This window comes from Lycorma delicatula, chromosome 1 (assembly GCF_047948215.1).
Source record: "Lycorma delicatula isolate Av1 chromosome 1, ASM4794821v1, whole genome shotgun sequence".
Classification (NCBI taxonomy): domain Eukaryota; kingdom Metazoa; phylum Arthropoda; class Insecta; order Hemiptera; family Fulgoridae; genus Lycorma; species Lycorma delicatula.
Genome location: NC_134455.1, coordinates 176,127,557 through 176,149,087, shown reverse-complemented (window position 1 = coordinate 176,149,087; position 21,531 = coordinate 176,127,557). Strand labels below are relative to the sequence as shown.

The 21,531-nt window shown below is 33.0% G+C and overlaps 1 protein-coding gene across 4 annotated transcripts in view; it reads left to right on the top strand.

Moving 5' to 3' along the window:
- GAA1 (glycosylphosphatidylinositol anchor attachment 1) overlaps positions 1-21,531 on the top strand; it is a 55,609-nt gene that overhangs the window by 18,363 nt on the left and 15,715 nt on the right. For all 4 annotated transcript variants that reach the window (XM_075367709.1, XM_075367724.1, XM_075367713.1 and 1 more), the window contains exons 7-9: positions 6,455-6,574; positions 9,345-9,466; positions 21,130-21,210. In XM_075367709.1, the coding sequence (XP_075223824.1) occupies positions 6,455-6,574; positions 9,345-9,466; positions 21,130-21,210 (323 nt within the window). The remainder of the gene's footprint in view (positions 1-6,454; positions 6,575-9,344; positions 9,467-21,129; positions 21,211-21,531) is intronic.

Sequence of the window (21,531 nt, the reverse complement as noted above, 5' to 3'; positions counted from 1 at the left end):
AATTATTAATTAATTCCTTATAGCACAAAACAAGTCATTAGGTACATTATTTAACGATCACTTTACATAAATAATTTAACATCAATTTAAATATACTCGTTTAGTTTATTTAACATTGTCAGATTAGCATGAAGTGATAGTTTTATTTACTCTCTGAGTAAACCTAAAGAAATAATAAAATTAAAAATTAATTCCATGGTCAAATGAGTGGGTAGTAATGTCATGGAATGGCCTATAAAAATTTTTGAAAGTTGAAGTATTGTCGTGAATCATATGAAAACAATTCTGTTGTGTGGTTTAAAAGAGGGTGGATATTGCTATTTCTTAAGAATAAGTAACTATTTTTTCTAGTAAAAGTTGTTAATTCATAAAAATTTATGGATACATTAAAATTTTAAATATGTTGTCAAACTTATGATTGATGAAATTTTAAGAATTTGTTATTAAAAGCAGTTTCTGTTATTAAATAGGAAGAACAGTAGTTTAATTAAATTTTTTATTTATGTTTGTGCTGAAAGTTTAAATAAGTTTTAAACTTATTTAAAGAACTTTTTTTGTTTTAAGAATAAACAGAATATTCTAAGATTTAATTACAAGTATTCTCTTATACATACAGAGAAGTAGGGGCGTCTCCAACTTAAAACAGAAGGAGAGCAGCTCCCTGAATTTATCTTCTTTCATGGGGGGCTAGTGCATGAGAAGAGGGGTGCTATGCAAAAATTCACCATAACAAATGGAAGAATAAAATATTTATGAAAAACAAAAACTAATTTTGTAATAACGGTTTGTGAGGATTAGATGCAGATTGTCTAACTACAGCTTCAACTAATTGCTCCTTGTTAGCGAAAACTCATTGTCAGTGAATGTATAATACAGCTAACCTATTTAACCTGTTTTTATGAGTGGTGCTTCTTAGCCATGTATTAATTTGAAGAAGGGAGCTAGATGAACACTCAATAGTACTTGTGCAGGGCTGTGAAAGCAATATCAGTAGAGCCTTACTAACAGATGGGGAAAACGGTTCACTTTTTTTTTAAAACTTCAATTATGTCTGGCGCTTCCTGTACCTCGCTCCACATTTTTAACCACAATACACCTTTCTCTTTCAATGCATTCTAAATTGTTGAAAGTTGCACAAGATTAAATACTTTCCCTCCATTCCTCCAATGAAACAACTCTCTTGTTACTCAAATGGAAATTTATTGATGAAAATGTATGCTATTTTATCCAATTAAAGAATTTCTCCTCCAAAATTTGGATGGATTTTTGGTTAGAATGATTGCTTCTATGCTACTGTTGGCCAGTAATGCAAGTGGTGGTTACAGCAACATACAAATGCATTGCAATGTCACCTACACTCGTGATATTCTCTACATCTTCCTGATGTAGCATGTCATGTCCTAACTCGTAGCATGTCAAGAATAGTTTACCTGTACTGGATGGCTCTGACTATATCAAGTGTCTTCTATTGAAGTTCATTTGCTGAGGTTCCAGTGTAGCAGAATACTAAACAATTAATGCCACTGCCACAATAAATTAAAATCTGCACGCTGCTGCATGCATTTGATATATTTTTTCTCGTTGCTGCATTTCCCTCTTCAGCTAAGGTTTCTAATGCATTAACAATATCAATGAAGTGATCCTTAAAAACATAGATGCTGTTGCATTTCTCTGACCACCTAGTTTCATACAATTTAGGAATGCTAGCAATAAAACGTCGTAAAACGAATTCATGAAAAAATGTGATTATCACATAAGATAAGTATGCCTCCATTCAAATTTTTTACTCTTGAGAGATAAATTAAGTATGCTAGAAAAAATGATGCCGGAAACAATTGAGGACGATACTTTTTTGCTTCTTTTCTATTAATATTTGTGAAGACTGGTGAAATTGGATGTCCACTGGAATACCCTCCATGAAGGATTTTTCAGGTTGCATTGTAGTCTGGTGTCCTCAAGACTGTACATGTTCTTTACAATAATCATGCACATCCTTGTACTTAGTGAAAAGATCTGATGGAAACAGAACCCCAACCACCTTTCATCGTTCTGGCTGACTGCAGAAACAACACGCAATGCAAATTCCTTTACAAAGGTGCACAGAAAGTACCTTTCAGTCACCTTGTGTAAGCTAGCGTTAGTGAATATGTGTCCAACCACTGGTGATTGAATTTCCTCCTGAGGTGTTTGATATCTACTGCAAAATTGTAGTTTGAAGATACCAAGACATGTTTTTTCTTATCAACTGGCATAGTGCTCGCCAGGCCGATGAATTATCTGAAATCATTTTCTTGACAGCCGTTGTCTTCAGTTTCCTTTTCACAGTGTTGCATACTGGTTTGAACCATAAAAGAAGACCCCCACAGCCACAGTGTTTGAACGAGAGGATGGTTGTACTTCCTTGTCTTCATCCTCATTGCTGTTGCTGGTATGTTTTTTTTTTTTTTTTACTGCAAAAAAATAAGTTTAATTTGACAAAAATTTAATGTGGATGCAGATATGGCATCTCACTGCATTGGTTTTGACAAGGAAGGTTCTAACTGACATTTTTGTCAAAATTGAGTTTTTTTAAGGTATATGATTATATTAGATGAGCCTAATTAAAAAATATGACTCATCATTATAATATTAAAAACTTATGGAAGATTCAATCTTCAATAGAAAGAAAGTTTATCAGACAATCAGACATACAGACATTTTTTTTACAAACCACTTTTTTAGGATTCAGGGACCCCATAATGGATATTTCCATATATCTGTATCGTAATAATAAATTTGTCACAAGGTGTATATGGTAAATAACATATTATGTTATGGTAAATGTTTTCCCTTCTTTACTGATGAATTCAAGATAAACTAGAAATGAGCCAGTGTCACTGATATAAAAACCAAACAATTACCTAAAGCAATATTGGTAATTAGCCCATGTTTTGAATTATTTTTAATTATTTAAAAGTATTGATTATGTAGAAGAACTTAACAAAAATTATAAACTTAAATATGAAACTCTTATTTTATATTGAAAGATCCAAAAGAATCCCTTGTGACATAACTCTTGCAAGCTTAGAAAGATAACTAAAGAATGAAGAATAACAAATTTTAAATTATATGCTTTTAAATCTAGTCATGCTTTTGTAAATTTATGGTACACACATTTCAAGTTAAATAAATGTATGTAATAAACATCACAGTAAGCTACTTACCAAAAAATGTACTAATATCCATTTGTTATAATAAGTGGATGGCAGGTAAAACAGCACAAAAAAAAAACAAACTTTATAGTTTAAAATATTGTATACACTACTTACACCTACTTGTACACTACTGTGAAAGTAAAAGATGCACCGACTAACCAAAAATGAATCCGCTCCTGTATATTTGGTAAATAGCTTATTGGAAATTCCCATTTTGTCATGAAATGAGACAAGTGTGATGAGGCTATTCTAGTAAACTCTTGTTGCCGCAAGTAAGATGGCACCAGTATAAAACAGTATTTCTCAAATATTTTTACAGATGGTACAAGTGTAATTATTTTATGATTAGTTTCTTTCAAAATGTTTAATTTTAACTTTTTAAAAAATCTGTTGTTTATATTTTGTGGTTTTATTTTTACTTATTTTTTCCATCTTCGAAGGGGAGCAGCTGCTCCCTTGCCCCGTCCTCTGGATATGCCCATGGAGGGAAGTGGCTTGTTTTGCAGTAATCTCATGAAAACCAAATTTCTGTGACAATGACAATGTCAATATGTTATTTAAGCACCTGTTGTGGGCAAAAAAACTGGTGCATCTAGGTGCAATCTAGTCGGTGTTTTCAGTTTTTATTTGTGTAAGATGTTTGCAGTAATTGTAGTAATTCTGGCTAGAATGTATATAATTCATATGTATATAATTCATTTGTATTTAATGTAATTGTGTCTTATTATCTACCATTGGAAATGTATACTCACTATCCATGATGTATCATTATCACAAGAAGTAAAGTGTAATTATGACAGGTGAGCATGACATGGTGGTGTTCCAACTGATCCGATCCAGAGTCCGGCAAAGATTGTTGTGAAGCTTCATCATGACAGTTGAAAACTCACTCTCACGATAGTTTTTCAACTAAAGCATAATAACTGAAGCCAGTGTAGGTATACAATGCTAATATTATAGTGTATGTGTACCGTAGTGATATTTTCAGAAGAGAAAAAAATGGTCCAGTAATGTAATTGAGCATTAAACAACACCAAACATTCACCCATAGGCTGTCCTTTATGATTGTTACCACATATATGCCTAGCATATCAGCAGACACAATGTGCTAGCACCCAGAGGTCAGCAGGAGTACAGTATATGTATGTGCTTGCACAAGCATCACTCTACCCCGTAGATGACCATGCAGTTCTCCCACCATAGCGGCGCTCCGGCCCCACCACTTGCAGGTTTCAATAAAAGAGCATGCACAAGAGTGAATTTTCAATTCATCATCAACCACACCACCTCGAGAAGACCAACCAAGAAGAAGAAGATGGAAAAAGACAGAAAAAGTTCCATGGCCCTCCCAGCCAACATCCCTGCTGGAGCAACAGGGCTGGCCAGGCAGTAACTGAGGGAGCTGCTGGGCGCAAACGCTACCTTCCCGCTCCAGCTTGCCAGGCTTCAATCGTCCTGGCCAGCAGACTCAGCACCAGGAGCTGGCCCAGCATGAGAATTCTTGGGGAGAACCGCCTCGGTCGTGCTGGCAAAAGATGACTGATGCCAACCCAATACTGCAGAACTCCAGGGGCCACCACTGCCACGCTGTAGTGGGACCCAACTGTCGCTGAGGGGAAGCCCAGTCTGATTTCAATGAACAAACCGCAACTCCCCAACTACAGCCGAGTCGACTTCACCAGAGACCAGCTTCCGGACCCAACAGCTCTTTTCAGAGTTAATGCAAAAAAAACAGCCCTTTTCAAAGCCACCACTCCAGAAACCTGAAACAGCCCTTCTCAGGGCTACAATAAGGTTTTAACGTGTCACGTGCCATTGAAGCCATTTGGTGACAAGATACTATACTGAGAATTTCTGACTCCTACAAAGGAAGATAATGTCTGTTTACAATTGAAATTACCAATAAAAACTTTTTATTTTACTTCTACATTCATAGGTTTTGTCTGTAATTACCCTTTAATTCATCTTGAACTTAGGCATCTAATATAATACGCATAGTTTTTTATGCTTCACCCTCACCAGTCGTCAGTTTGTTCAGAAATATACTATTTCCTTTATTTCTTCAATTGATCCAGTGACTGATATCACATACAGCTAGCTATACTTCTCAAATCCAGTGAAGGGACTTACTTAAAATGCTTGCTTTTCAAATGAAGCAGTGTTTCTCATTGGTCAAAGTGAACAACTTCACACAAGCCACATGGAAAGTCGTCTTCCTTCATGCATCTCTTGCACACGTGTAAAGAATATTTTGTAACAGAATTTTTGATTTTGTGAAAAGATAGCAATCTCTATGGGTCAAATTCATGCTATAGACAGTTAAATTTTGTACTTTAACCATTCAAGGAGCATGTGTTGTTTGGATCCTGTAGAGGGGTCAAGCATTGCATAGAAGGATGAGGGTAGAAGACAATAGACTGTCCCTGATTCTGAATTTTTCATCGCAATTGCTTTAGCATTTTACAGTCTGTTTAAACATTTGTTTGTGTCTCCTTTCATCATAAATTCAACGATGAGTGAACATTTTCAGTCCCAGAAGACCATTACATTTGTGAACCCACAAAAATTTGATGCTGATACTGCCTGGCAAAGTCAATAGTATGATTCAGCAAAATTGTTTTTAATGATAGCCGTTACCCAGTTTTTTGACCATTATAGATGTTCTTTCTTCTCACAATAAATTTTCAACACAATTATATCACATTCAACTAATGAACCATCATAATCTTCCATAATACAATGAATTAAAACTGTTGCATTTTTTTTTTGTTAAGAAATAATAAAAGTTTACTTAACATGCTGTAGTATTTTCTATTTTATTGTTCATTTTAACTAGCCACAATAACAAGGAAACGTCTAGTCGTGAAATTTATAACAAATGACACCAAAAAGTAATTGAAACTGATTGACCTTGAATTGGCCTGGATCATGGCCCAGTGTTAGAGATGTATAAATGAGGTCAACTTTCCATGTGACTTGTTTGAATGTTTTTTTTTTTTTTTCACTTTAACTGATGTGATACGCTGCTTCATTTGAAAAGCAAGCATTTCAAGTGTGTGCCTCCACTGGATTTGAGAAGTACAGTTGTATGTGATATCAGTCACTTAAAAGTGGATCAGCACTAATGTTGAACAAAGAAACTCAGTGACTTTACATGTAAAATATTACAATACTGTATATTATTGTATGCTAATTGTACAATTATTAGGTAAGGATTTATGGAAATCTGTATAATGTAAATTTCTTTTGCATTTCTTTAGGTTGGCTACATTGATGTAAAATTAGCAGGCTTAAATGGACAGTTACCAAATTTGGATCTGGTTAATTTAGTTCATAGAATGTGTTCAAAAGAAGGTGTTCGACATACTTTCAACAATAAGGTATTCCACTTATTACTGTGTAATAAGTGATTTTACAACCTTTTATTCACATAACACGTTAAACAAACATAAATAAATTTGAGACTTAGGACAAAGTACATATAAGTGTGATAGTCTGAGACTTCAATATTTTCCCTCCTTGTGATAGAATCATATTCTTTTCTTGTTTGGGAGCAACCTTTCTTTTTTGAAGTTTAATAGATTGATTTTTAATATTATTGTAAATATATATATATATATATATATATATATATATATATAAAGGATTGTGGAAAAAATTTCTTTTTATTTTAATGGAAAAGTAAAGCATGTTTTTTTAATATTTCAAATGAAATTTATTATACCAAATATGTGTCATTTTGATTGACTGCTCTTTGCCATTTTTGAGGTAAAATCATAATACTGTGACTAGAAGTTCTGTTTTCTGGGTGAAAAACTGTGATAAGTGATTCTCACAAACCTCTTTTGTTGCCAACTTTAAAACATTAAGATATTTCTGAAGAGATAAAAAAAAATAAGTTTGATTGTGCAAGGTATTTGGTATGATATATATGGTGGATGCATCAGAACTTCTCTGTCAAGCTCTCTCAATTTTGATGGATCACCAGAGATGTATGGGGTCTGGCATTGTCGTGATGGAGACAACACCTTTCCTATTGATCAGCTGTGGCTACTTTATCTCGATTCCTTGGCATAATCTTTACAGTTCTTTACAGTAAAGATTAGAATCAACTGTTTGACCAGGCAACAAGTAGCTCATAGTGAATGATTTCCTTTCCAATTCCACTACACACATGGCATCACTTTTCTTGACATCAGTCTTGGCTTGCTACTATTTGCAGAGCTTCACCTTGCTTCGATCACGATCTTTTCCTTATATTATTGTTGTATGTGATCTATTTTATATAGTGAGCTGTTTCAAAAATGATTGGATTTCATTCAATTCGCAGAGGAAATTCAGTCCATTAAATTTTTGCAGTGTTAAATCATATAATTCCCAAAAATAGTATTTTTATCCAGCCATCTTCAAATGCTTTAAAACCATTTTGTGGTTAATGTTTAGTGTGATACTGTTATCATGACTGTTAATGTATCAGTTGCTCAGTTTTTTCTTTGATATCGTGGACTTTTTCAGTCATTGGTCGACCAGAGTGAAGTGCATCATTGACATTAAAATTTCCAGACTGAAAATGCTTGAACCAGTTTTGTGCCACACATACTGATACTGCATGATGTCCATAAATATCACAATATTTTTTAGTAGCCTGAGTTGCATTCTTCCCTTTCTTGTAAAGTTTTAAATAAATTAATACACTTCAACGGCAACTCTGAAAAAATACTGTGATGCATCTTCATATAGTTACCTTACCTAATTTTCATCTCATCCCTCTTTTCATTCATTTTAATGCTTTGTGAATTTAATTTCTCATATGTTAGTTGAATATTAAACTACTGTTAGTAGATTTGGATATTAAAAAATATCAGTTTGGCACTTTTAACATCACCAGTAAATTGTAGAACATTTATTTATATAATTTCAAATTTATTTAATTTATTAGAAATATCAGTGATGCTTTTATGAAGAATCACTAACATTTCTATAGTATAGAATTCAAACATGCTTGCACTTATAGATCTCAAACATGCGCATAATATTGAGGCCTATTGAGGCCTAAACATGTGCTTATAGAACTCAAACATGCTTGCAGTAGATGTGTGATTTGGTTACCCAATCACATATCTATTGGTAAAATTACTGATATTTAGTTATGTGGGAGCATGGACTCTTACCAGTTTAACTACCATATACTTAATTGATATCTTATTTTATAGAACACCGTTTTATGTAAATTCATCTGTACTTAATTTAAAAAAAGATTTAATTTTTCCAACATATTATTTTTACAAGTGGAAACAATGAGTCCTAATTTTTATCTATTTATTTGGGAATCGTCCCAAAATGACAGAATTAATTTTTACAGAACTTGCAGAAATGAATTCTTTTAATTCTGATTGAAATCCTAGCTGTGTCTTAATGTAAATTCCTTTTGGATAATTTTTCAATAGCTGCAGCAAGATGCGAAGCTATCACTACAGCTGAGCAATACCCAGTAGGTCAGCATTGAAAGGATTTTTTGGAATAAGCTTAGCCTCTTTTTGTACAAGCTCAGCCAATCATTTTAGATTGGTTAAAACATTCACAGGAGACACTACCCTCTTTGCCAATTAATTTTCTGACAGTTATTTTCTTAGGTTATACTTAACAAAATATGTGAGTAAAAAATAAAAACTAATAAACTTTCAACTCTTCTGTAATGTTTTTAAAATTTTGATTATGGGTTCTGTTCTCTGCTGGCAGAAAATTGCCTGCAATTATATGAAAAGAAATGATTTCTGAAGAGCATATAGACTAATTTAAAAAAAAAAACTGACATCTATAAATTGAAAGTACAAGCAGAATTCCTCACACACTTTATCATAAAATGATGAAAAATCTGTTCATTCCAATCCTACAGGTACTCAAATCTTCATAGCAACAACCCTTGCCCTAGCAAAGTCATTGTGATTTATACACTTCAACCGCAACTCTGAAAGAATACTGTGATGCATTCTGTGCATGCACTGTTTAGATTTAATTTCTTATGCTGCTAGATGAAGTTCATAAATCTGAATATTAAGAAAAACAATAGTTAGTCACTTTTCACATCACCCGTAAACCGTAGAACATTTATTTCAAATGTATTTAGGTTAATTATGCTAAAATGTGTAGGAGAAGGTGTATGAGCACAACTCCTGGTGGTCAAGTTGGGTGAAGGGTATCCATACGCTTATGTCAATGGTTATAACTCAGGCAACAGGAATGCCTAATGGAAATCATGGTCTATTCCATCGGTCAGTTTACTAATTACTTATTTAATAGTATTAACATTAGTGTATAGTAAATTATGGATTTAGAGAATTAATTATTTGAAGCAGCTTGGCTTTTCTTGTTTTTAAAACTTATAAGTGTAGTTTATAGCTGAAAGTTTATGCAGCTGTTTGCTGTAATCTAGCTTAAACAAAAGCTACAGTGAATAAAATGTAAGTTAAAATCTTTTTTTGAAGTCATAATCGTTTCAGAAATTAGATTTTTGGCTTGTTTTAAGCCTTGTACATTCCTTAATTAATGTACAACCTAATAAAAACAATTAAGCAATTTTCATGCTTTTAATAAACAAAAAAGTACATAATTTTTACTGCATTTCTCTTGGAGGTTAGACTTTAAGACCATGTTGCTCATGCAGTTCATAATTAAAAAAAAAATGTTTAATACATATTGTTGTCAGTTATTTTTCTTAAGTTATTAGTAGTTCCTACTATGTTGAAATGAATGAAGAAGAAGAGTTTAAAAAAAAAATTTCATTCCCAAGACACTTGAAATAATTTAAACATTGAATTAATAGGAAGTAAAAAAACTAAATGAGATTTTAATACGTTGTAATTTGTTTCTTTAAATGAGTGAAAGATATCGAAGTGCAGTTGCAAGATATGGTTTTTTTTTTACAATTAACGTGAGTTCAGAGATTAGACACAGATTGCAACCAGGTTAGGAGCACTTACTGGATTTTGTTTGCATATGATAACTTAGGAATCTACTTTCTACTTGTTTTTTTTTTTTCTTTTCGAATAGCCCATTTAGAGGGCACGCTTAATCAACTTTTTACCCCATGCTTCTTTCATTTTTCTAGAGTGGTGTTCTCTGTCTTCTTGAGTCCATTTTCTCCCTCTTCTACAAGTTAGTTTTCCTCTCCCAAAACTCTAATTCCTGTATTGTTTTTCTGAATGTTGTCTGTGAATATTGTTTGTCTGAATGTCTTTTAAAATGTCTGAGTCTATCGAATTGTTTACTAGGTCATTGTCTATTTCTTTAAGCCAGGTTATCTTATTCTTGTAAGTGTTTAATAGGGTGAAGATCTGTTTGTTAGTCTGGTGTTCTCCATTCTGTATATGTGTCCATAGAATTGCAGTCTTCTTTTCCTGATTACATCTGTTATTTTTTCTATTTTGGAATATAGCTCTTGGTTTGATCTCTGTTTATAATCTATTCCTGTTGTTTTTTGGACCTAATATTTTCTGTAAGATTCTTCTCTCTATTTTCTCTATTCTCTCTACGTCCTGTACTTTATGTACTTTCAGCATTTCTGCCGCATATAGTATTTCTGGTCTAACTACCGTTTGGTAGTGTCTTAGTTTGGTGTTCAAGGAAAGGGATTTCTTGTTGTAGGTATTCTTCGTGATATTGTATGCTTTTTCTATTTTGAGTAATCTGTTTTCTAGAGCTATTTTTTCACTATTGTTTTGTGTTATTCATTCTCCTAGATATTTAAAACTGTCAGTTCTGGCTATTTTATTTCTGTTTATTTTAAGATGTTGTGGTGCGTTCTTGATGTTTGTAATGTATTGTGTTTTCCCAAAGGAGATCTGTAAGCCAGTCTTAGCTGCTTGTCTTTGGAGTTCTGTTATTTGTTCTTGCACATGTTCTATCGTATTGGTGATTAACACCATATCATCAGCAAAAGCTAAGCAGTCTATAACAACTCTCTTGTTTTTTGTTCCGAGATGTAGGCCTTTGGTGTTAATCGCCTTTCTCCATTCTCTAACTATCTTCTCTGAAACGCAATTGAACAATAACGGTGATAAGCCATCTCCTTGTCTTACTCCTGTTTTAATTTTAAATGGCTCTGAGAGTTCTCCCATGAATTTAACTGGGAGGTGGTGTTTGTTAATGTGGCTTTGATCAACTCTGTAGTTTTACCGTCCAGTCCCAGTTCTTTTAAAATGTTGATTAATGTGTCTCTGTCTATGAAATCATAGGCCTTCTTAAAGTCAGTGAAAGTTATGACAATTTAAATTTCTGATTCTTTTAATATCCATCAGGCTTCCAAGGTTTAGTATTTGTTCTACGCATGACCTGCCCTTCCTAAACCCTCCCTGATATTCACCCAGTTGTGGGACAAGTATTGTCTCAGCCCTGTTTAGAGTGCTTTGGAACGGATTTTATAAGTTATGGGTAGTAAGGATATTCCTCTGTAATTTTTTGGGTTTGTTTTGTCGACTTTCTTATGTAATGGATGTATTAACGACGTAGTCCAATCATCTGGAAGTTTGTTTGTTTTCCAGAACTCCCGTAAAATTTCTGTCAGGCATTTTATCATACTGTCACTGGAGTGTTTCCACAGTTCTGCGACTATGTTGTCTTCGCCTGATGATTTATTGTTTTTTAGTTTTTTAATTGTTTGATGATGTCCTTGACTTCTTCTTGAGTTGGTGGTTTCAAGTCAGGTGGACTCTTAATTTCTTGGAAGTCAAAAATCTCCTGTGATGGTTCACAATTGTGTAGTTTGGTGAAATATTCTTCGAGTATTTTGCAGTTTTCCATGTTATTGTAGGCTATTTTGGAAGTTTTAGGGTCTTTGAACTGTAAACTAGGTGGTTTGTATTTTGTTAAGTTGGTTTTGAATGTTCTGTAAAAATCTCTTGTATTATCTGTCTTGAAATCTGTTTCTATTGAAGTGAGTTGGTCTTTAAGGTATTGCTGTCTTATTTTTTGAATCCTTTTGATGCTATTTTTCTTATTTCCCCAAAAGTTTTTTTATTATCATCGGTCTTGTTCATGTTCCAGATGTTTTTCTACTTGTTTATATTTAAAAAAATGAATTGAATGAAATTTTGTAAAATTATGGATATATAATAATCCTAATTAAAACACCTAATGGTCTTCTTAAGTATTTATAAATAAATACATTGTACTTATAATTTACTTATTGCTAACATTAATTGAAATTAATATTATTGCTCTTTAACTGAAATCCAAGCAAAATTTTTTGCTAGCTGTAACTTATTAACAAAATATTATTGGACATTGTTTGTGTGAGCTTTTTTCTTATTTCAAGCTCTAAATCAGTTCCAAAATTGGCTAGGTCTCCACGGGCCTAGCCTCACATCTTTTCTTCCCACTACACACAGAGCTACAGAACACTTTACACTACACACATACACTACACAATTTACAACATATACCCTTACACATCTCCACAATAACATTCTACACTACTTTTACTACTCTTGGTGGTGTTGCGACACCTTATGAACTGCAACTGTAACACAAGGTGGAAACTATCATGCCGATGAATAGATGGCTTTACATAGTGTCTTGAAGGATGTCTTCTGGGCACATGGGCAAACCCAGTTGTATTTAGCTCTAGCATTGGTATGCTTGGGCTCTGCAGAGGTGGTCTTGTATTTCCCCGGTACTCATTGGACCAAAATTTCAATTCTTATGAAAATCCCTATGATGGTTGGTGGTCCATATGAAAAAATCACCACTAAGAGTCATGTGAAAAAACCTCACTCAGTGTTGTCTGATGAGGATAAAAGCTCTGTTGAAGAGAACAGTTTGATTGGTGACTCATCTCGTCCATAGTATAATAATATATGATACATTGTTCTTAAAACAATCAGGAAGGAATCTCCCTTCAAAAGGTCTCACCTTTCTTGATAAACTAAGCTTATAATAGGGTCAAGTGGTTCACCTAAAACTGTCAGAAAATTGAGGTACGGCACGATACTTGTTGAGACATTTAGTGATGAACAGAGTCTATCACTCTTGCGACATGGGAGGTATTAACATAAAAGCAGTATGCCATAAATCCTTGAATACCAGCAGAGGAGTAATCTTTAATCGGGACCTCTTGGAGATAGATGTTAGTGAGATTATCAATGACCAATGAACTTCATCCCCAAGGTGTTGTAGAGGTGAGACAAATTATGAGGCATCAGAGCACAAGGAAGGAACCTGCTCCCTCATTTATATTAATGTTTAACCTTCCCACCCCACCAGAAAAAATAAGAGTAGGTTACATTTCTGTTCGAGTGTGACCATTAATTCCCAACCCTAGGCGTTGTTTCCAGTCTCAAAGATATGGCCACACTACAACTTCTTGTTTGAATACTACAATATGTGCTCAATGCGCAAAAGAAGGCCACAACGATGCTGAATGCCAGAAGGAAGCAAAATGTGTTAACTGTGGGGGATCACATTTAGCTCACTGACAAGATTTTACCAAACCTTTAAAGAAGAGAAAGCAATTCTTAAAATTTGTACCGAGCAGAAGCTTTCATTTCTGGCTGCACAAAAAGAGTATAAGAAGATACTAAACTCCCGCACCTGGTAAAAACAGATGTTTCTTTTGCAGCAGCTACATCAAAACAAACCCCTACAAATGCAGGGAAACAACAGTGCGGATCCTGCATGGAATTGAAACAGCTTGTTCAGGTTTTATCTGATCAGATCGCCTCATTCACAACCATTATTACAGAGCTAACAAAGAATGCAAACAAGAAGGAAAGTGTTACTGGTGGAAAGACTGAAACTAATTTACCAAAAACCACTTTAGTTGGTACAACAACAAATAAAGTTCCTGCTGCACCAACAACCCAGCAAACTAACAAGATTCCTATGAAGGGATCAATCAAAAGTGATCGTTTGGTATAGTATCTTCGGCCTCCCGGGCTTCTAAGTCCTCACCTCCATCTCGAGATCTCTTCGAGAATTTAGAGGCCGATGAAGTACCTGAAGAAGAAAAGCACTTCCTAAAAATCATAAACAGCAAAAAGAAAAAACCATATTGTATTTGACAAATAATATATGCACAGTTCTATAATAATAAAATATTATTTATGGGTACAAAAATTATTCAGTGAAATGTTTGCGATATCCCTTCCCACCATGAGGATATTGAAATCCTACTAAAGTAACAAAATTCTTTAATACTTTATCAGCAGGAGATTCACATCTGTTCCCAGAATGATGTATCCTTTCGCGGATTGATTGAGTGAGTTTGAAGCATCAGTTTGACAGTGTGACTGTCAAAATGATGGTAGAGGACATGAGAGTGTAGCTGTTTTCCTGAAGGAAATCGTAATAGTCACCCGTATTCCACTAACAACAAACATCCCTGCAATCACAGTGAAGATATTGGTGCCTTTCAAAATAAATGTGTAACCTGTATTATCTTCCTTCATCATCAGTGAGGATGATCTTTCCAATCTGTTTTTGCAGATTCCTATGCCATTCCTAATAATTGTCAATTTCAACACACATCATATTCGTGGGGCTTATCGTCATGTTCTCCCCGAGGCAATATAGTTTATAGACTGAGGCAAAACTTAAATCTTGTTGAACGATGGATCGTGCATGTTTATCATCTTTAACAGGGTACATTTTCGTGCATCAATGTCTTACCTGGTGTGTTTCCAAAAACTTCTTTGGAAGTGATCATAGACCATTTGTCATCTCAGTCAATAATAGTGATTTGCCTCAGAATCAGCTACACAGATAGGTGGTTTAGAACGTGGACTAGATTGGATACAAGGATTCCACACCAGATTCTTGGTAATGCAAATGACTTCATCTGTAACATTTGGAAAGCTAAGGCCTTTCTTTCCTTGGTGGAATGAAGACTGCAGGCGGACTAAGAGATTGGCATAGGACTTTACACAAAAGGGCTTTTCAATCAAAGACCAATGACTGAAATGCTCTATGCTTCCTGCAATGTAAGAGCTATCTGCTGTTGAGTTTTTCAGTGTGCAAACTAAAAATCTTGGTTGAATTACATCAAATCCATTTCTCATATAACACCATCTGTCATGTGGAGAAAGGTTCAAACCAAGTGTGGATTGGTACATTCACTGCAGCCGATTAGAGTGCAAAGCAATGGAGACCTTGTTATCACAACAGTTGATGTAGCAACCACATTTTGAAGGTCATTCAGGGCAGTTTCACTTACATTAACGTACTGCCCAGAGTTTCCTAGGTATAAGTTGCAAGTAGAAAATATCCCGTTGGTGATTGGAGACTCACAAAATGGATTAAACATTGCATTTTCTTACAATGAGCTAAGATATGCCTTAATAATTCTCATGACACTTCCCCCAGAAATGATAATATCAGGCTCAATATGTTATCACACCTCCCAGGTAGTGCACTGCAACATTTTTTCTTTATTTGTAATAAGATATTCTCTGACGAGGTATTTCCAGATACTTTGAGACACTGGTAATTCCTTGTACTGAAATCTGGTGAGGATAAATTGTGCCTGACAAGTTATTAATTTATTCCCTTGACTATTACCCTGTGCAAGGTGAAGGAATGTATTGTAAACTGTCATCTAGTTTGGTATCTTAAGAGAAACTCCCTGATTGCCCCAGAACAATGTGGTTTTCGCCAGGGCAGATCATCTATTGATTTCATGGTGGTTCTGGAAGCCACTATTCAAAACGTCTTTTTTACTTCACCAACACCTGGTTGTTGTATTTTTATATTATTGTATTTCCAAAAGGCATATGACACGGCATGGAGGAGAGAAATCCTACACTTCACGAATGGGGTGTACAAGGTAATCTCCTTGCATTTATCAGGGGTTTCTTCAGTAATTGGTCCTTCCAACTTCAAGTTGGAATGACGGTATCTAAAAGTTTCACATTAGAAAACAGAGTATTCCAAGGTAGTGTCCTTAGTGTTACTTTGTTTGCCGTAACCATAAATAATATAAAAAACTGCGTGCAAAAACCCTTTTATGTATTCTTTATTTGTAGATGATTTTTCTATTAATGTAGAACGTTAACTACAGGTGACAGGCTGCTTCGAAACATAATAACACGCTTAGAATCATGGTGTACATCTACTGGATTCATGTTTTCCCAGAAAAAACAAGTACATTTGCTTTTCCCAGTTGAGTGAACATGTTGACCCACAACTGTATCTATATGGTGATCCAGTTGAAGCATGCACACGAGTTAGATTTCTAAATATGTGTTTTGACCAACGACCAACATGTGTAACACATTTGTAGGAGCTGAAGGTAAAATGTCAAAAAATGTTAACCATGCTGAGAGTTCAGTCTAATACCCATTGGGAGCCAATCGTGAATGCATGTTGTGCTTCTACTGAGCTCTGGTCCATTCCCGCATAGACTACAGCTGCATAGCTTATTCGTGAGCATTGCCACTGTGCTGAAGATGCTCAATACAGTCCACTATTCATTCGTCCGTCTTGCCACAAATGCATTTTGCTCAAGCCAATGGTAAGTCTGCTGGTGGAGAGTGGTGTCATCTCTATGGAAGAGATGGAAGCAGATTATATGCTCCTATGTGGCTCAGATTAAAGGGCAACCAACTCATCTAACCTTTGATGCAGTATTCTCCAACCAGCACATTAATCAATACCAGGAACAGCCAAGATCTATTGCTCCGCTGGGCCTTTTCTCAGCTCTAGGTATACAATTGCTTCCAGTCCTTACTGTTACTCCATGTTATTACCCAGCTTAGCGACCTTCTCTTGTTAATTACTGCTTTCATCTATGACAGTATAATAAAAAGAACACAAATCCGTTTTTATGAACAAATTTTATGATGTAAATAGCTTGATTCCGGATGCTACAGTTTATATGGATGGCTCTAAAATTGACAATTCTGTAGGGTGTATTTTTGTGGTTGACAATACACAATACATGTTTGGCCTCCCCAGCATTTTCATTTCAGAGCTTTTTGCTAAGGCCTTAAGTATAATTAGCCCAACATTTCAACATGTACTTGTTTGCTCGGATTTCATGAGTACCTGACAGGCAGTTAGTAATGTATACTCCAGACATGGTGTTGTATGTGAGATTCAGTCTGACATTTCTCAAATAACAAGACTTAATGCAACAGTGAGCTTCTGCTGGATCCCCAGCAGATAGGAATTTCAGGCAATGAGTGTGCAGATAGTGCGGCAAAAGAGGCTTATTTACAGCCTGCTTCTAATAATAATGTCTGTTTCCTGAAGAGGGTGGTTTATGATAACTGGCAAATGATGAATGCTGCATGAACAATAATATTTGCCCAGTTAAAAACACTACATCACCGTGAATAAATATATCACCACTGTTCCTCGTGCAGAAATAACCGTCGAGATGAGGTTATCTGCCGTTTACAAATAGGGCATATTAGGTGCTCACTCATGGATATCTGATGATGCAAATAGATGCGCCTCTCTGTGCTTGTTGCGACTGCTAATTAACAGTGGACCTCATTCTTGTGGTTTGTATCTGTTATGTGGCATTAAACACAAATTTAACCTAGGGCTAACATATGAACAACTTTAGGGGATAATGAAATTAAGTTATCTTATGTTTTACAATTTCTAAGGGCCATCTGTTAATATTAAAAAATTTTAATTAATATGTTTATGCTATTTATGCCATTGGTTATAAAGCAGACTGTAATTGTATTATCTTAATCAGATAAACAGTGTGATATATCTTTGTTTTTTATTTCAATCTTAGCATACATTACAGGTTTTTTTTCATTTAAGATGTATTTTAATTAATTTTTACTTACTTCTTCGAAGTAAAGGAAGTATTGTGATCATGAAACATTTCAGATTTTAATGGAAATATCCATTTTGACCATCTCTGAATCCATTTTGACTAGTTTCGACGTGATGCTTGTATGTACATATGTACGTACATATCTTGCATAACTCAAAAATGATTAGTCATAGTATGTTGAAATTTTGCATTTGTAACATCTAATTGTGCACCTCGCCTTTTGATTGCAATTGACTCAACCAAAAGTGTCCAAAAAATATTTGGATTTTGGACTTTGAAGTAATAAGTCCTCATTGAGAGCTTTTAAATGAGATAAGTGGTACTTATTTTTATTAAGTCCAGAGTCAAATGAAATTTTAATTAATGAAATATTTGGATCTGTAAGAGGAAGGCACATTGTTCAAATCAGACTTCATCTCCTTTTTTTATTTTTTTAACATTTTTTTTTTTTAAATTAAATATATTGATGTATTAATAATTATTAACCCGTGATTGTAATAATTTTTTTCAATAAATAATTATTCAATAATAACAGTAAAAAAAAAAAAATATGAAAAAATCAGAAATTATTAGTGAAATAAAATTTTATGTACTTTTAAAAAATGTGTATATGTAATTTAATAGGCATTATTACTTACTTGTATGAGTTTGTGAAACATCCGATTATTTAATATTAATTGAAAATTATAATTTAGAATCGTATTATTTTTGCTTTTTTTATTTAATTATTTGGAATTTCTGTTTATCTACATTAAAGTTTACTACCGAGTGACTGAAAAATAGATCTTCTAAAGAACAACATACACACTGAACATTCATGCCCGATCTTTAATAAATTGCAAAAAATCCTTATCTTTTAGTTCAGTACTCAATTGTGAGATAATATTCTCCTTAAGTCGAAGTTGATTATAATTTTGTTTATTTGTTTTTTGTTGACAATCATTTAATTGCTCTTTGGTTTGATATAATTCTTCTGATCTTAATTTGTGTACACTTTCTCTAGTTTTCAAATTTTCTCTATCTTTATATTCATCATCCTCTCTTAATCTTTTTATTCTTTACGTGGTCTTAATGTTTTCTTCCTTTTTATATTTATCATCTTTTTATTCTTTCCTTGGTTTTAACATTTAAATTACTGTACAACTTTTACTTTTTAAATTAATATAGTAATTTAATTATTGTTAATAACTTATTTAATTACAGTAATTAATTTACTTTTTAAGTTATTGTATTATTTTTTTTTATAAATTAATATATATAATTCTAAATTAAAAATTCAAACAAAATACTAATTCATGTAATTTGGATTTTGGACTTTTCTTAACTGTAGTAATAAGCCTTCATTGAGAGCTTTTCAATGATTTATCATAAGTGGTGTACTTATTTTCATTGATTCCAGAGTTATAGCCAAATAAAATTTTAATTAATGAAATATTTGGATCTTACAAGGCACACCAGTTCGAATCAGATTTCATCACCTTTTTTTTTTCACTTATTTATTTTTTTTAAATTTAAATATATTGATTTATTAATAATTATTAACTTCAGATAAATTTAACATTAGATAAAACATTTTGCATTTCTTCTTAACTGTAAAATATCTTAAATTGTTTATATTCATGTTCTGTTTAGTTGTGCTTATAATGAAATAACATAATGATTTACTAACATGTAGTTGTTGAAACATTTCATTAGGTAATTATATAACACTTTTCACATTATGTAATTTATAATTTATTGTATTATTAATATTAGGCATTACAGTTCTATGAAGTTATGGTATAGTAGTTAGTAATATTTATCGTTACTATCTAATCTATTAAATTTGCAAGTTACTTAATTTTTTTTTGTAATTAAATAGAACTTAATTTCTTTTTATTTTATCTAATGTAATTTTTGTATCTGTTGACAAAATCATAAATGTAATGTTTCTACTGTTTATAATTAATGTGAATTCTACCTACAGTACCAAATGACTATAGTTTTAGGGATAAAATTTGATTTGATTGCTTATTATTAATTAAGAAAAGAACATCCCAGTAAACAAACCTCATATTCAGTTTTTTATGATGTCTTTGTGTTTAAGTGTTGCCTTATTTTACATTTTACACTAGTTAAATTTAAATACACTTTAGATTTAATTTAACTTTATATCCTGATCTAATTCTTTATTCACTGATGTTTAGATGTCTCAGTATTTTTTTTTTATATTTCTAAATGTAAGTACTTTTAACTAGATTCAGTAATACAATCAGTAATACACCTTTAGAAGTATAGTATATTTAATACATATAATATTAATTATAACAATAACTGTGTTTTAATTTTGTATTATTTCTTCTACATTCTTTATTTTTCAAGGATGTACAACAGAACCGTATGAAACATAAATAAATATTTACAACATTACACACTACACACATACTACTCTTGGAAAAAAAATCAGTAAAAGTCATGTATACTTGTTACAACACTTAATGCTGATTATTTTAATATCCTATCCTTCTAATATTCTTGTACTTTTCATTCATGCCTCCTTTAATATTCTCTTAATGCTACCTCCCTGATACTACCTGTAGCTTTCAGTAAGTATGGTCCAAGTATTTGTTGTTCTCCTGGCCGCCACCGTGATGTGAGTGGTAGTGTCTTGGACTTTCATCTGGAGGTCTCGAGTTCGAATCCTGGTCAGGCATGGCATTTTTCACACACGCTACAAATCATTCATATCATGCTCTGCAGCAATACTTTACGGTGGTCCCAGAGGTTAAACAAGAATTAAGTATTTGTTGCTTTCACACAACTTTCAGTAAGGACTGCTATTGACTAGTCTTATTTAATACCAATTATTTATTAAAATTCAACACATGCAAGATATTTGTTATTAAGCATTTAAGTCAATAATTTACAAACAAGATAACAAAATGGTTTAAAATGACATTATCAAAGTATTGTTTTGTTACATCGAGTTTCCAAGAGGTTCTAATTTGTTTATGCTTGGACAAGGACATTTGTACACTAATTCTTAATTTTATAAATTTATATTTTCTAAGATAAACTTCGAACGTGGTGAAAGCTTTACTAGCCCATATAAATTTACTCTTTTGTAATTTATTATTATTCATTTATAAAATCTATTTGTAATTTTAGGTTTGGTATTGAGGCCGTAACATTGGAGGGTTTTGAGAAAGTTGGACGTGGCAGCCCTGCTACTTTTTATCAAGTTGGAAGGTTAGTACAACCCTTGTAGTGTAATTTATTTTATATTTTAATGAAAGCTTTTGCCAGTTATCTAGATGGTGAACCATCAAACTATTGATTGATTACATAATAGTTATTTAAATGCAACCATTTAGATTGCATGCTTATACTCTATTTTCAATATTCTTTTAGTTATCTAAATTTATTTAATCCATAACTACTTTTAAATAAATTTAAGATATATCTAAGCTTAGCTGTAAATTATTATTTTGTCATATATTCAAGTGGTAACCATGAATAGATTTATTTTGTTGCATTAAAAAGTATTTGATAATTAGTATTATAAAGTTT